This window comes from Bombyx mandarina, chromosome 01 (assembly GCF_030267445.1).
Source record: "Bombyx mandarina strain Sakado chromosome 01, ASM3026744v2".
NCBI classification, from domain to species: Eukaryota; Metazoa; Arthropoda; class Insecta; order Lepidoptera; family Bombycidae; genus Bombyx; species Bombyx mandarina.
The window spans coordinates 16,291,910-16,309,953 of record NC_143208.1 but is presented as its reverse complement, the minus strand read 5'-3'; the positions used below and the strand labels follow the sequence as shown (position 1 = coordinate 16,309,953).

The 18,044-nt window shown below is 34.2% G+C and overlaps 2 protein-coding genes and 1 long non-coding RNA gene across 25 annotated transcripts in view; 2 read left to right on the top strand and 1 right to left on the bottom strand.

Moving 5' to 3' along the window:
• LOC114252733 (coiled-coil domain-containing protein AGAP005037) overlaps positions 1-18,044 on the top strand; it is a 316,019-nt gene that overhangs the window by 219,926 nt on the left and 78,049 nt on the right. The window lies entirely within an intron of this gene.
• LOC114252735 (pentraxin-related protein b6) overlaps positions 1-18,044 on the bottom strand; it is a 57,502-nt gene that overhangs the window by 2,459 nt on the left and 36,999 nt on the right. For both annotated transcript variants that reach the window (XM_028187348.2, XM_089731276.1), the window contains 5 exons: positions 13,988-14,108; positions 1,503-1,596; positions 1,188-1,281; positions 460-1,065; positions 201-376 (listed from right to left, as the gene is read on the bottom strand). In XM_028187348.2, coding sequence (XP_028043149.2) covers positions 201-376; positions 460-1,065; positions 1,188-1,281; positions 1,503-1,596; positions 13,988-14,108 — 1,091 coding nt within the window. The remainder of the gene's footprint in view (positions 1-200; positions 377-459; positions 1,066-1,187; positions 1,282-1,502; positions 1,597-13,987; positions 14,109-18,044) is intronic.
• Positions 10,811-11,687, top strand: LOC149503614 (uncharacterized). Its single transcript, XR_016323847.1, has 2 exons — positions 10,811-11,079; positions 11,110-11,687. It is a non-coding gene; the product is annotated as an uncharacterized LOC149503614 (long non-coding RNA).

Here is an 18,044-nt window from a genome sequence, read left to right as displayed (position 1 = left end):
AATCTCTTAGATGCCGTTATAGGCGACTAAGACTAAGACTGGTCTATTACTGCGGTGAAGATCTAACGCGTTCCTATTTGAAATTTGAATCAAGAAAATGTGATAAGTATTTATTTAGTTTAAAAAAGCCTGAATAAAGTATTGGATTTCGATTTAAGAATTATCATATTTTGCAGTTTCGTTATCATAAAAGTACTCACAGTCTCTTTTTGTACATTCTGTACTGGTAGATTGCCAACAACACCGGCAAGACCATGTAGCAGCGACTCTTGAAATAGAGCTTCTTCATCTTTATCAAGGATTGTGGGGCTTAATAAAGCCTCATCTACTATGGAGCCATCCGAAAGGGCAACGAGGCCGCGCTTATCTTTTCTCGCTGTTGAAGTAATTGAATTAATTATTTACCTGAAATATGTAGTTTTAGGCATTTTGAAACTAAATACCGTCTAAAATACTCGCCTGTGACAACTTCTTCAGCCAGTTCCTTTTCAGGGTTGTCTCGTTTGTCTCTTTTAGATTCCCTTCGGTAAACATTGTGTTGAGTATCATCGATGTATTGGACATTCGCTGGATTTAGTAGACTACCCGACAAGAGAACTGATGTTCCTTTTGAAGGGCCAAGTGGTCGGGGCTGTGTGTATGATTGACTTGATGTAACCGGTACTAAAGTGAGTTGGGATACTGGAGTTCTTCTCATGTCTGGTAATTGAACGCTATTCAACAACTGCTCCGATACGATTCTATTGCCAAGTTGTCCGTTTACATATTCCTGTTGCAATTGAAGACCGTTAGGTAGGTGTACTGGTACCATTTGCTGGGAGCCTGCGAGGTTCAGATTAGGCGCTCGCTGCAGTTGGTTGCCGATAAGGAAGTTCCCGTTTCCAAGAGGTGTGGCTTGCGGCTCTGGAAGTTCATTTGCTGCCTCTGTGGCCGTTTCGAACGGAGTTCCGTCGTGTCTGAAGTGGTGTACGTGATGATGTTTGTGATCTTTATGCGCCTTGCCAGCAGTTAAAGCGACATGATAAAGTTGCAGCATTGTTATTTCACCAATGAAACCTGCTTGTCCTAGAAAACAAAAGTAACGTTAGTAAAAATATTTTCAGCGGTATTAGTAGTAGTATTTACATTTTCTTAATAATATTTTTGAGATAAAACTGAATTCTGAATATAGTTTTACAAAATCTTACTTTGTAGTTGTTCGACGTTGTCCTTGTTATAAATCAAAGCTTGTTCTTGTCCAGTAATAGCAACTCCTCCTCCTTTGATAATATGACCGACCAACTGAAACATTAATTTACTAATTGTTTACTATTGATTATTTTCGTAATACATTGCAAATATAGCATGTAGTGATACATACTTTAATAAAAAGAAATTAAATGATCTAAGCGATCACACGATATTGAAATTGGAAGCCAATCGGAAATAGCTAACTACTTTTAGAATTCGAATGTTCTAGAATATCAATTCAATCTCAAAGCCCTAGAGATTTTTTTTCTCACCCGATTGTGGAACCCTCTTCCAACACGTTCAGCGTTTACCCAAATCTGCCATTCTCCAGTTTTGCCGTTCCACGACTGACATGAATGATACCACCTGAGGATATAAATTTACGTTTCAATAAAAATAATTATTGAAAAACTATATACAAGTACTGATCTGTTTGAACTCTCAGCAGCAAGAGCTTAGTAATTGATAAAAGATGACTCCGTTCATTTGCTTCTCTCACAACATTATTCGTACAAGGATAATTAAGCATAGCTGCAACTAGGATTTTTTTTTATTGGTTGTATATGTGAGTTAACGAATTCACGGCCTATTTGGTGTTAACGGGTTTCCGAGTCGAATCATCATCAGTACATCATAACGCGAATGCGTCATCCTCTTCCAGACATGACGTCAGTCTCATTTGTATAATGTAACCTCTGTCCCACCATACAAACTGGAATGCATAGCTGTGTTGGGACAAGAATAGGCAGAACAGCGGTACCTACCCGTACTTTTTTATTTATTGCTTAGATGAGTGGACGAGCTCACAGCCCACCTGGTGTTAAGGGATTACTAGAGCCCATAGACATCTACGATGTAAATGCGCCACCCACCTTGAGATATCAGTTCTAAGGTCTCAGTATAGTTACAACGGCTGCCCCGCCCTCAAACCGAAACGCATTATTGCTTCACGGCAGAAATAGGCAGAGTGGTGGTACCTACCGGCGCGGACTCACAAGAGGTCCTACCACTAGTATGTGGTCACATTATGTACCAGCACTAACACTTTAGACAATTAGTTATCGAACTTTGAAATAGTATTTATAGTTTATTATTTATAGCTAATTGGATTAAATTATTTAAAAAAGCCTACGTATCTCTAGATATTTATAATGCCAATATACTGTACAGGAAAAAAAACAAGCAAGTTTATGTTAAATAACGAACCGTAATTGGCCTCGTAGCTAGCATAAACCGTTCTTGACTATAATGTAAATGAAGCTATTTATTAATACTAGAGGTCCCGCAGTAGTCGAAATTCGACTACCATTAATATGATTGTATTTTATACTTCTATAATCACAAATTTCGCCAAGACTACAATATAAAAAATATTAACAAAAACAAACAAAATTTAATCTATTCTCAATTTGACAACAGACGGCAGGAACAAAAGTTTGACAATAAATAGTATGCATACGTGTGTGCGTCAAATACATGGTATGTAGTGTGTGTAATGTTTTCTTTATTGCTTTAATGTATCGTTTATGCATAATTTTAAAAAAAATATAAGTATTGTGCACTTCTTCTCTATATTCTCTATAAATGTGGAAAATGTTATACTCCTCCGTCCGCGCAATTTTCGTAAAAAGGGATACAAAGTTTTTGCTCACGTATTATTATATAGATATTTTTTTAGGTCATTACGAAACTATTTGCCAATAGTCGAAGAGTAAATTGGTAATTGGTAAACTGGCATACGAAATGATCAACCGACAGCCACTCAAAAAATATAATTAACTAGCTGACCCGGCAGACTTCGTAGTGCCTCAATCGATAGAACAAAAGGAATCCGTCCGACGGGGGGACATCAACATTATTATTTTTATTTAATTCCGAGAATTTTCATATTTGTCTACTACTTTATTGTTAGAATCTCTTTCCTGTATTAACTATAAAGAGCCGTATTTAAAAAAGATACGGACTCCAAAAGAGAAACGAACTGTTCCAAATACCGCTAATCCGTATCACTACTGGCTCAGCCACGGATCCCTAAACAATACAAAGCACAATCAAGAACACAAGTCATGTTTCAACTGGAATTTCGTATCTAATCACCCACTTTTCGCCAATGTTACGCAACTAAATAAAAAACAATTCAGCATTCCTCAGGTTTTTCGTATACTTAAATGAGGTACCTATCTTATTGTAATTAATTAATTATATATTAATTCAAATACTTAATTTTTTTTGTAAATTTTGTAATAGAAAGTTAATTGATTCACAACTAATATAAGATACATATACATTTACCACATTATTCAAATTAATATTTAATATATAAATAACATTGTTTATCATCATTTAACACATACATAGCAATACAAGTTTATTTGTTTATTTTCATTAAAATTTAACATTGAACATTTCGCTTTCATAATTTCTATATCTTTTGTACCGCTCCGCACTAGCTCACTTAATACTTTTTTAACTAATTTCCCTATTATAGTTTAACTAATTAGAATAAAAAAAATATATAATAGGTTAGTTTAACGTTCGTATAAAAGTCGAGACTCTTCTCATAGTAATCTGAAATCATATGTATGTTTCAATGTTAACTTAATAGCTCAACATATGCTAATGTTGTTTTTAACTGAGAAATTCATGGTTATTTGTAAGAAACCCAATTATTACTAGAGAGGCTCCAAAATTTTAGCGCAACATTTTGAGCGCAATCCTCTTAAATTCTTGTCCTTTTAAAGCTTAATATTTAATTCTGTCAGCATTGGCATTTTAAGCGAGTAGCGTTTACTCACTCGAGCCTTTTTAGCTGTATTATTTAATTTTTTAAGTGGCAGAACGAAACTGATCTACTTATGTCTTGTTTCGTAATTGCGTAATGCCGTCCACGCGCCCGTGTCCAAATAAAAAGCCAAAAGTGGAGCATCGTTAATGGGTTCCGTGCAAGAATAATTTGTTTAAATTTATCAAAAATAGATACATATACATCATATAAAAATAGACAGGTGCTATTGGATTATGTTAATTTTATTTTCGTTTTCTTTTAAGCGCCAGATATTTTTGTCGAGAAACTTTTGTTGGTTTGAATATATTGTTTTTGTGGATGCAGACTGTTTCTGCTAGCTCGTATCACTAAGAAAAAAGTATATACTTTTCCTTCTTATTTACGAGTGGATTTGTATGATACAAGTACCGCATGCCATTCCATGTTATACTAAAGTAAGTACCTACTAATACTTAGCGTACATAAGACACGAAAGCCTAGAACTATTTTTATAGAACACGTTTATGTATAAAGACGTCGCTTCCTGAATTTGTAGTGATCGTCTATTTAAGTCTTGATATTTAATTGAATAGCATATTAAAGAAACTAGTTCTACTGCAAAATAATTTTGCGTTTCCTTTATGAATGATGGGATAACCTTATCCTGATTGATTGAGACCTCAACTTCGTATGCCTAGATAACTATCAGCATTCACTATAATTATATATGGAAAATGTATAAAACTATAAATGCCTCAATAGCTGTAGCATGATTCGCCTTCGTATTCTTAATACTGAGTAATCGAATATTTTATAAAGTAGACTCTTACTTTTGTAACTATCAAAAAAAAAAGACGAAATCGAACCGAATATGCCTTGTGACATAACGTTTGAACAAAACACATAATTGGCAATTAAAAATATCAAATTATTAAAATAAAACAAAGTTACGCATGTATAGTAAAAAACGTATTGTTCGACAACGACGTTTTTATATATATGCTTGTGGCTCCGAAGCAAGCGAACTCATTAAGTTTATGTACTAAACAAAAACTGAATGATTCTAATTTGTATTATATATTAATACTATTCGGCCCGGAAAAGGTTATTTTACTTTGAAAATATATTAAAAAATCTGTAATCTGATCCCTGTTCCACTTTAGGTACAGTTGTAGATTCAAAGTATTGAGGGGCTCACTCAAACATACACAAAAAACCTTACGATAACAACGCGATGTACTCAGTAAGTCTGAGCCATTCAAGTATTCTAACTAACAAATAACGAAAAAATGAACAAAATATGACCAGCTAGTTAATTATAAATTGAGAGACAAACACACATAAATGTATTATGTATGTATCAAATTTATGGTTACGTTTTTACAGCTTGTTTCGTGGCCAAATTAAAACAACTTTCACAATGTTGGCGCCGTGTAGTTTTGGGTAAAATATGTGTTACTATTTCTTAACCAGCAATGGGATTGACGTTGAAATTCAAAGGACCACCATAGATTTAAGTCAGCGTATGTATATATGTACTGTCAATGGAAGCTACTTGCAATGTTTTTTTTAATTAAAATATGAGCAAATGTTTGGTTTTGTTTTGGTAGAAAGACTTATTTCCCTTGTTGATAAAACTAGGCTTGCATAGAGCCAATTAAGCAAAATGAAATAAAATACATATTATGCACATTTATAATATGTATACGTTATATAAATTTTATATTGATTGTGTTTGAAACCGCTGAGATCACATTATTGCATGATGCATATTTAGATGTCATAAATAAAAAAATATATTCAGATCTTGGTGGACAGAGTCATATTCAGGCTAATATTAAAATTACCAACATTCATTCTAAAGGTAAAATACAATTGCATATTACAAAAAATAACAAATTCATAACTAAGCCAGTAACATTCTACTATGTATAATGCAAAAAAATACTAAAGCATAATTAGGCCTTACATAATATCGATTATGCTATTGCTATTATTGTTTACACAACGATGTTATTGAATAATCAAATTTTAGGACGTTGTTTTAATTTTAGTAATAAACAGCTACTTAGGTAATTTGTACGTAAGAAATACGTACATAATAATGAGTAATTGACAAGCAATCTGTAAGCAAAACAATTGATATCTGCTTAAAAAATACTTAATTAAGAAATTGAATTTCAAAAAATATGTAATAATTTTACTGTCACAAATTATGCCAATCTCATCAAATTCCTTAACTTATTTTAACTTATATATTTCATTCAACCAAACCTCAATCGTGGTTAAATTAAGCGCTTTAAGATATCATACGCTATTTTTTACTAACCAAATTTGACGATAAGTAAAATCAACACCGCGCTATGACAAAAACTCGTTCAGATCAATTTAGAAATTATGTAATGATCTTTTTTACACATCTCTAGATAACAAATAAAAATATAATTTGTTAGAAAATATATTTTTAGGACTTTTTAACAGTCGATCTAATACAATATATAAGGTAAAAAAATCGATATTTAATATACCCGTAATACATCAAGATACTAAAATATAATTTTCAGTTGATTATAAAATGAGTGAACAATTCCATAAACAAACTCATCAACTCATATGGAATGGTTCTCGATGTAATCAGGTCAACAAGTTTCATTGAATAGCCTGCGCAGAAATAGTTCAAATCATTCCACATTTATAAACAACCAATGGACGATAAATTTTTTAGTTGTTTGCCAGACCACAATAATATAAATTTAAAGAAATGTAAATACCAAAAAGTAATTGCATAAATCATGATATTGGAATTAAAATTATAATTCATAATTAATCGTCCGTATCCCCGAAAATTCTTAAAGGATAATTTAATAAATAACAAATTTAGCAGCGCTATTTAGCACTTAAAAGTCAAAGTCGTAGTGCACAATCGGTGGTCACATAACCATTCGAACCGGAACGAATAAGTAAAACTACAAAAAGATGCATTTGTCATGCTAAATAAACATTTCTAAAGGCACGTAGATATAACAGCCTAGAATTCCGAACCAAAAGCAATAGAAATCGCTTCATACACTGCAATTGCTATTCAACTGACATACGAATAAATGATTCAGGAGTATATACGAGAACATGTATAAAAACCATTGTTCACTCGTGTTTGTAATTACATTATACACACGTTCGACGACTTTCTACGAGACATGGGCCTTGATTTAGATTATTCTCTTTTTAAATGACATTACTGCATATTGGCATACCAAGGCCGACCTCTCTCTGATGCAACACGATGCAGATAATAAATTATTGAGATTTTATAATGGGAATATACCTAATTAGTTGCAAACGTATAAAGTTTTTACGTAACTATAGTTATCGCGAATTAATAATAGGTTATTGATTGTACGGTTGTCGAGGTAACTGAAAAATAATAGCTATATTTCCTATTTCAACTCGCTTTTATTAGTTTGGTATGTGTGTAACGGAATTCGAGATTTTTACCCTGGTCAAAACCTCGGATTAATTGGAAACTTGGCACACTTATCAAGGACCGATGATATTATAATAAATTAATGAAATTGTCCGATTATCCTAATTAGGATCTTTGGGATTAACCCTGAAAACACGGTAATGTCTTGTGCCACGTACCTACTAAGGCTTCAGCTGCCATTCTTGGGTATGATAGCCCTATATGTGAACTATGATATTATCATCATAACAAAAATAAAGAATAGTTTAAAAATTAAAAAACCCACTTTTGTAGCTAAACTAAAAAGTAAAAATAATTTAGTCTTTGTTAAACAAACAATTAGAGTGATTAAGAGAAAAATAAAACGTATTATCGTTTTTTTTTCCTACCTAAGCTGATGGTTTTCAAATATCAGCGTCACCGGGCGAGTAGATGAGCTCACGGGGTTCAAACCTGACGTTGTTGCTAACACGAACCCTAGCAAGAGCCGTGCTTCGTAGAATCTACCACCGGATCGGAAACGCGACCCACTGAGAAGATCCGGCGAGAAACTCAGTGGGCTATGTCTGTGGGTTAATTTACTCGCCAAGCCCTTCATCGCAAGCGACGGCCTCGACGAGAACGATAACCGGATTTTATCGTACTAACTTTACTAACGTACTACGTAAACTTTACTCTTTGAGAAGTAAAAATAAATGAATTAATTAAAGTCCCTATGTCAACCTCTTCGTTTTAAGATGAGCTTTTTCTGATTATGAATCCCGGTAACCGACGTTAATTAATTAATCCATTTTTGTTTGGATTCACGTTCAATGAAATGTTGATGTTTGATTTTTTAGATCAAAGAGAAACATGGACCCGTTTTTAGCAATAACCAAAGACCAGTTACACCATACCCGGAAATACGCTAGAGACCTAATTTCTACGTAAAATTGCTTCCATACAAAAGTTTTAGTTTCACAAGAGAAATAACGAATCCAATGATATTATAACAAAATATATATTTATTATACTAGGTACATAAGTGAAAGAGCTCACACGGACCACCTTGTTTTTATTTGTTATTGGGGTTCGTAGATATCACATAGTGAATGCCGCCACCCAGTTAAGACGTAAAGACGAAATCTCATTTGTTGCTGATCGCATGACTTCTTCGGGTTAGAAATAGGCAGCACCTTAGAGACTATCGTTGCGTATTCACGATTCACACGTTGAAATTACCGATCGTGAAACGTCAATGCAAATTAATTTATGAGCTAATTAATTTATTTCCTGATAATTACTTCAATTACCGGTGCTGACGTGTGTATGTTAATTATGAGTGGCGCTTACATTTATCTATATATTAATACGTGAAGCAAAAACTTTGTATCCCTTTTTACGAAAATTGCGCGGACGGAGGAGTATGAAATTTTCCACACTTATAGAGAATATAAAGAAGAAGTGCACAATGCTAATATTTTTTAAAATAATGCATACGAGTAAAAGATACATTAAATCAATAAAGAAAACATTAGACACACGACATACCATGTATTTAACGCACACACGTATGCATATTGCATACTATTTATTGTCAAACTTTTGTTCTTGACGTCTGTTGTCAAATTGAGAATAGATTAAATATTGTTTGTCTTTGTTATTATTTTTAGAGTGTAGTCTTGGCGGAATTTGTGATTATAGAAGTATAAAATACAATCAAAAATACAATAAAAAAATAATAGTGTACAAACTTACAATTCCAATTAATTATAGTCGAATTTCGACTACTGCGGGACCTCTAGTTCTATTAATTATACTATTCTAAATATTTGTGTCTGAAAAACTATTTAACACTTAGATAAATCACTCTATAATACTCTATTGTGCTATTATAATTTTCCCAACGAAACTTATCTTACAAGCATTAGGTATTCTAGAAGCAATACTGAGAAATATGCATTTTTCTTTTCAATGTTAAATATAGTTTTTGTTATTAGAGTTCCTTTTCGTTATTGCCATATAATCCACATAAATTTGACAGCAGATGAGAAGTTATTAGCGCCTTTAAATAGTAGATTGAGGGTTTGCTGTCCATGAGTGAAAATAGTTTTAATAAGTACGAGTGTGTGGCGCATTTACGTTGTAGATGTCTATGGGCTCCGGTAACCACTTCACAGCAGGTGGGCTGTGAGCTGAGCTGAGAAAAAAAAAAGTGTGCTGTGAGCTGAGAAGAAAAAGAAAAAAATAAAAAAAGTGTGTGTGTCCGCTCCGACGCACGACTGGAGTTTACTGGATATAAAAATTAAACGAAACAATACGAGAAATAGTTCTATATTACGACAACACGATACACTACAGATTATTAACAAATTAACGAGACACAAAACAAACGACTAACAAATATATGAAAATACAATAATGAGAGAAACGCGCGATCAGTACGAGGCTTTGTGGCGGACTGCCGGCGCAGCAGCCCGGCGCGCATTTCGTGTGACATGCGCATAACGCATTTCGTGTGACATGCTAGTACGATTTTGGTCCCCATAATTTTCATACCCCGGGCCTATATATGTAAATCGATTCTAAAGGAGTAAACTCCAAAAATAAAAAAGTGTGTGTGTCCGCTCCGACGCACGACTGGAGTTTACTGGATATAAAAAATTAAACGAAACAATACGAGAAATAGTTCTATATTACGACAACACGATACACTACAGATTATTAACAAATTAACGAGACACAAAACAAACGACTAACAAATATATGAAAATACAATAATGAGAGAAACGCGCGATCAGTACGAGGCTTTGTGGCGGACTGCCGGCGCAGCAGCCCGGCGCGCATTTCGTGTGACATGCGCATAACGCATTTCGTGTGACATGCTAGTACGATTTTGGTCCCCATAATTTTCATACCCCGGGCCTATATATGTAAATCGATTCTAAAGGAGTAAACTCCAAAAAAAAAAAAAGTGTGTGTGTCCGCTCCGACGCACGACTGGAGTTTACTGGATATAAAAAATTAAACGAAACAATACGAGAAATAGTTCTATATTACGACAACACGATACACTACAGATTATTAACAAATTAACGAGACACAAAACAAACGACTAACAAATATAATATGAAAATACAATAATGAGAGAAACGCGCGATCAGTACGAGGCTTTGTGGCGGACTGCCGGCGCAGCAGCCCGGCGCGCATTTCGTGTGACATGCGCATAACGCATTTCGTGTGACATGCTAGTACGATTTTGGTCCCCATAATTTTCATACCCCGGGCCTATATATGTAAATCGATTCTAAAGGAGTAAACTCCAAAAAAAAAAAAAAAAGTGTGTGTGTCCGCTCCGACGCACGACTGGAGTTTACTGGATATAAAAAATTAAACGAAACAATACGAGAAATAGTTCTATATTACGACAACACGATACACAACAGATTATTAACAAATTAACGAGACACAAAACAAACGACTAACAAATATATGAAAATACAATAATGAGAGAAACGCGCGATCAGTACGAGGCTTTGTGGCGGACTGCCGGCGCAGCAGCCCGGCGTCACCTGCGATAACGCGGCCGCGCGTTGGCTCCTGATTGGCGCGCGCACGCATCACGCAATCAGGAGCCAATCAGGCGCATAAAGCATTTCGTGTGACATGCTAGGCGCATAACGCATTTCGTGTGACATGCTAGTACGATTTTGGTCCCCATAATTTTCATACCCCGGGCCTATATATGTAAATCGATTCTAAAGGAGTAAACTCCAAAAAGTGTGTGTGTCCGCTCCGACGCACGACTGGAGTTTACTGGATATAAAAAATTAAACGAAACAATACGAGAAATAGTTCTATATTACGACAACACGATACACTACAGATTATTAACAAATTAACGAGACACAAAACAAACGACTAACAAATATATGAAAATACAATAATGAGAGAAACGCGCGATCAGTACGAGGCTTTGTGGCGGACTGCCGGCGCATGTACTAGCATGTCACACGAAATGCGCATAACGCATTTCGTGTGACATGCTAGTACGATTTTGGTCCCCATAATTTTCATACCCCGGGCCTATATATGTAAATCGATTCTAAAGGAGTAAACTCCAAAAAAAGTGTGTGTGTCCGCTCCGACGCACGACTGGAGTTTACTGGATATAAAAAATTAAACGAAACAATACGAGAAATAGTTCTATATTACGACAACACGATACACTACAGATTATTAACAAATTAACGAGACACAAAACAAACGACTAACAAATATATGAAAATACAATAATGAGAGAAACGCGCGATCAGTACGAGGCTTTGTGGCGGACTGCCGGCGCATGTACTAGCATGTCACACGAAATGCGCATAACGCATTTCGTGTGACATGCTAGTACGATTTTGGTCCCCATAATTTTCATACCCCGGGCCTATATATGTAAATCGATTCTAAAGGAGTAAACTCCAAAAAATATATCACATTTTTTAAATAGTAACTTTCATGTTTTTTTTAAGTAATGTTGCAAATTTTCAGTATAAAAAGTTAACTATTGTCATTGTTCAGCCTATAAACTATTTAAAACATAACAATTTTTTGCAGGGTGAAAGAAAAAAACAACTTTCACACTCATTAATATTCAAAAAAGTGTGTGTGTCCGCTCCGACGCACGACTGGAGTTTACTGGATATAAAAATTAAACGAAACAATACGAGAAATAGTTCTATATTACGACAACACGATACACTACAGATTATTAACAAATTAACGAGACACAAAACAAACGACTAACAAATATATGAAAATACAATAATGAGAGAAACGCGCGATCAGTACGAGGCTTTGTGGCGGACTGCCGGCGCAGCAGCCCGGCGCGCATTTCGTGTGACATGCGCATAACGCATTTCGTGTGACATGCTAGTACGATTTTGGTCCCCATAATTTTCATACCCCGGGCCTATATATGTAAATCGATTCTAAAGGAGTAAACTCCAAAAAAAAAAAAAAAAAAATATATATATATATAATCTGACCATAACTCAGTATGTACACCATATTTTGTATTTGCCATTAACGAATCCTTGTATATTTCTCATTTATGACGTACAATAGATTCCGTTTTTATCGAGTATAAACGATTACATTTCCCTTTTGTACGACTCTTTTTATTGTATTGCATCGAACGTATTTTTCGGGGAAACTCAACTAGTATTTACCTTGTATGTGTATATAAATGCTTAGTAACAAATATCTATATATATATATTAAAATGAATTGCTGTTCGTTAGTCTCGCTAAATCTCGAGAACGGCTGGACCGATTTGGCTAATTTTGGTCTTGAATTATCTGTGGAAGTCCAGAGAAGGTTCAAAAGGTAGATAAATATGAAAATGCTCGGAATTATATATTAATATATTAATTATTAAATAAAAATAACAATTTTGTTTTTCCTTTGATGTGTCTCCCGTCGGACGGATTCCTTTTTTTTTGTTTTAAGTTTATTTTATACAAAATTTTAGGTCTTTTATTTATCGATTGAGGCATTACGAAGTCTGCCGGGTCAGCTAGTTCTCAATAAATCTACTGTCGTATATTGTAAGTGAGCTAAACATACGAAAAAGGCTATCTGACGTCTGGCTCTAACGTGTTATGAACTTCTTCGGACACATCATGCGATCTCCCAGACATGAATTAGAGAAACTCATAATTGCGGGTCGCATACAGGGCAAGCGCGCCGTGGATAGAACACCAGCTAGATGGTCAGATCTGGTAAAAGAAGGGTTTTGGTGGTATACCATGCGATCTATTACACCCATGATCGAACACTATGCAGGAATGTCGCGATCTTCAGCATAGAGGGAACGATTAAGAAGTAGTATATCGTATTTTTTTTTGTACATAAGAAAATCTCCGGTCCTTAATCTTGATAGTGTCTATCTATATTTTTCTAAATTATTGAGTTATTATTAATGGTATTAATCATTATTTTATACTGGTTGTGAGACGTATTGTGAGTCTACTGCTCTGCTTATTTCAGTTGCGAAGCAGTCTTAGGGCAAGTGGCTTCATTCGCGACGAGTGAGACTGTGAGGCCTATACGTTCCGGTAACAATGTAACAATCGGTCATGAGATCGTTCACTCTTCTGAATAATACGACAATAATAAATTTATAGGTACATAAGCTAGGCAACGACAAAACAGCTTAGTACCATTTTCTCCATAATTTTATTAGTACCAAATGATGATCCAGTACCTAAAATTATTCAAAATCATATACATAAAATGAATCTAAGCCACCTGTAGAGCTATAATTTAGCGATTTCGTTCATTTTACGAACACTAGCATAAGGAAATACACATATAGTAAAACATTTAATTAATTCGTTTGCTTTTGTTTTTAATGTTCTAACCAGACACGAGGGTTGATCATATCAGATAAGCCCTTTAAATTGGCATGCATTGCTTGCATTTGTTGCATATAGATCGTGACATACTTATTCCTAGTTCTGTAAAAAGATAAATTAAATTTGTTAAATATATTAACTTACCTATTGAGCTTCAAAGGATAGTTGAGCCTGAAGAACGTTTGTCCGTGAACCGCCATGCTGAAGTAACTGGCTTCTTTGGTATTGGAGACCCAGAAAGATATTTCTTTTGGGTTATCATCAACTGTGGACAAAGTAAATTTTTAATATGGCTAACTATGTTTTTACTGCTTGCTGCGTCCCCACGATGCTCTAAGAAAGCTTAGCAAGGAAGAAACAAAAGAGATGTGCAATGTGAACGTATACAAATATCTATATATTTATACGTGAAGCAAAAACTTTGTATCCCTTTTTACGAAAATTGCGCGGACGGAGGAGTATGAAATTTTCCACACTTATAGAGAATATAGAGAAGAAGTGCACAATGCTAATATTTTTTGAAATAATGCATAAAAGATACATTAAATCAATAAAGAAAACATTACACACACTAAATACCATGTATTTGACGCACACACGCATGCATACTATTTATTGTCAAACTTTTGTTCTTGACGTCTGTTGTCAAATTGAAATTATCTTTGTTAATATTTTTATAGTGTAGCCTTGGCGAAATTTGTGATTATAGAAGTATAAAATACAATCTTAGTAGTGTACAAACTTACAATTCCAATTAATTATAGTCGAATTTCGACTACTGCGGGACCTCTAGTTCCTTTAATTGTATCAAACGCCTATAAAACGCTTCAAAGAAAACACATTATTGATTTACAATAGATACGCCACCCATATAATTTAAACGAACATTAGACGTGTGCTTTTAGATAAATATTCTGTGTAAAATACATTTGTGATACTAATGCCCGTTTTCACCGACAAGTTCCCAAAGTGGTCCTACGTAGGAAACACTTTAGACAGGAGATTACCTAAATCAACCACCTACCTAAATTCATTTTCACCATGCTTTGTGCTAAGTTTTAAGGAGTTTCTTAGTTAGGTAACGTTTTAATGTTTTGATTTGAGTTCTGTTTTATCGATAAAAATATGTGATCCGCGATTACCTTTAAAATATCCATCAAATAAAAGAATAATAAATATTAATGACAAAAAATCATAATTATACGTCTCTGGTATATAATTTATTAAAAAAACTCAATCTGTTATATAAATATGAAATTGAATAACGCACTTTAGTCCTGAATGTCAATAATTAAATTATCAGAATTATAGTACAAATAATACACCACTATGGTCAAGGAGACGACCACGATTATCACTCAGTAATGAGAGGACAGGTGCTATGTCCTCGCTTTGTACAAGTTTTCAAAACGTGAACAAAAAGAAAGAGGATATAGAAGACATAAAAGACAAATTCTTCAGGAAGAATTAGAATATAAAAGAAATACACAACAAATACAAAACAAATTGATACAAAACATCAATAATTAAAATGTAATTTAAAATAATAATTTATTTTTACTTAACTAAAGATTATAGGTAAATGAGTAAAACCTGACTGCAAATATTAACTTTCTTTTCTTTCAGTTGGTATTAAAATAGTAGCAAGAGCTATAATGAACATGAATTTAGAATTGGCTATTTATTAGTTTTTATTTTATACCCATAGAGCTGTAATTAAAATTTACTCAAACACTCGTTCTCTCCAAAAACCTTACTTTTCATCTATAAGGTAAAAAAAAAAATTTTTCTAATAAAATACCACAGTCTCTACCTAAAGACAAAGTCTTTGTCATCGTATTTTCCGAAATCTTCAGTTCTCTGACAATACAAGCGCGGCCTTTTAAGTACAGAATGACTAGAAACTAACTGTAAAGACTCAACTGCTTCCAAACTTTCTAAAATAGAGTTAAATCATCATCCAGTGTAAAAATGGTTTTCAAACCTTTTGAATGTTATGTATTGAAATAGATGACAGCAGACATAAAACTGTCTTCTAGAGTTAGGAGACAGTTAAGGAACGAAAAATCTGGTTCCTAAATTTAGGGAGCCTTTTAAGAACTTAGGAGATACCTAAAGGTTGGTGAAAACGAATTTTTAATTAGGGGCTCCTTAAATGCAGTTAAGGGATCCCTAAATGTCGGTGAAAACGTGTATAAGTCACAGCTGAAAGTCATTTAGGATTTACAATAACGCGACAAACGAATGGAAAACACTTAAGACCAGGTGCGCACAATTTATAAAGTGTCAGAACAGACTAGCAAAAATCGAACTGCACTGCACTAATGGCGATCCGAGCTTTTTAATAGCAAACAAATCCAAACTTTCATATTTTTTATCGTAATAACAAAACTGATTCGAGAAATATTTTTTTTAATTGCTTATGTGGTCAGACCAGCTGACGGTTAAGTGATTACCGGAGCCCATAGACATCTACAACGTAAATACCGCCGTCCACCTCGAAACATGAATTCTAATATCTCTGTTGAGACAGTACAACGGCTGCCCCACCCTTCAAACTGAAACGCATTACATAATTATACGATTTACGTTGTATTTTGTTTAAATTACAAAATTATTTCCTATAAATGTTGTTTTTAACTTTAATCGAGTCGTTTTCATTTGAATTTTGGACAACAAAACCGTTGTTTTTGTATTCCCTTACTAATTCAGTTTATATTGTCTGTGGTAGTGCAATGGATTTTCTAGATCCGGCAATAAGTCTCAATTACAGTTATTTAAAAATTCAAACGAATTGGTAAGCATTCAATGTGATCACACAGCTTTTCTTATCTATATATATATAAAAATGAATTGCTGTTCGTTAGTCTCGCTAAAACTCGAGAACGGCTGGACCGATTTGGCTAATTTTTGTCTTAAATTATTTGTGGAAATCCAGAGAAGGTTTAAAAGGTAGATAAATATGAAAATGCTCGGAATTAAATAAAAATAACAATTTTCCTTTTCCTTTGATGTGTCCCCCGTCGGACGGATTCCCTTTATTTGTTTTATTTTATACAAAAGCTCAGGTCTTTTATTTTTCGATTGAGGCACTACGAAGTCTGCCGGGTCAGCTAGTTATTGGTATAATTATTATTTCCTTTAATCGTTTCAAAAAAAAAATCTATAGCAACATGGTCCTAGGAAACGTTAATATTTGTATTAAATTCGCAGTTGCTTGCTGGAGAGGTGGTTCGTTTACTGAACGCCGAACTCAACAAGTCCTGATCGGTATTATGCAATGTAGATCACGCTTTATGTGGCAACCTCTCAAACATGATACGTTTATAGGTCAAAAATGTTGTAAGACTAGTAGACGTATGAACAAGGCGTGGATTTATTCCAAATCTTTAATCACTTTGGTTAGGTTTCATTTTCGTTGTACGTAAAATTTGTAAAGTAAACTAGATGATTATAATTATAATAAAAATATTTTACTGGTGGTAGGACCTCTTGTGAGTCCGCGCGGGTGGGTACCACCGCCCTGCCTATTTCTGCCGTGAAGCAGTTCGGTTTAATATTTTAATAATAATACTTTAAGTTTTGAATTACTTTACTGGTGGTAGGACCTCTTGTGAGTCCGCGCGGGTGGGCACCTCTTTCTGCCGTGAAGCAGTAATGCGTTTCGGTTTGAAGAGTGGGGCAGCCGTTGTAACTATACTTGCCTTAGAACTTGTATCTCAAGGTGGGTGGCGCATTTACGTTGTGGATGTCTATGGGCTCCAGTAACCACTTAACACCAGGTGGGCTGTGAGCTCATCCACCCATCTAAGCAATAAAAAAAAAGGAATAATAAGAAATATGATTATTGGGATGCAATTCTACTTTTAGAATTATAATGGAATGCTTAGAAAAAATTGCATAATAAATAATTGACGCATACATCACTATTAATTTTACGTTTATTAAATGATAAAATCTAAATTGATTCGGTAATTGAATTAATTAAGCCGTTTCTATGTATTACTTTCGCTCAAACTTGATTAATAGAATAAGAAACAACTGTCATCTATCTGAATAGGATTTGAATCTTTTCGTGCAGTTTTGATTTTTAAGGTGCGGTTAGACTAGCCTTTCGTTAATTTAATTTAAATTTCTTGTATTCTATCGTGCGACCACGTTGCGAGGAAAAAAGGTGACAATCTCGAAAAACTTCTCATCA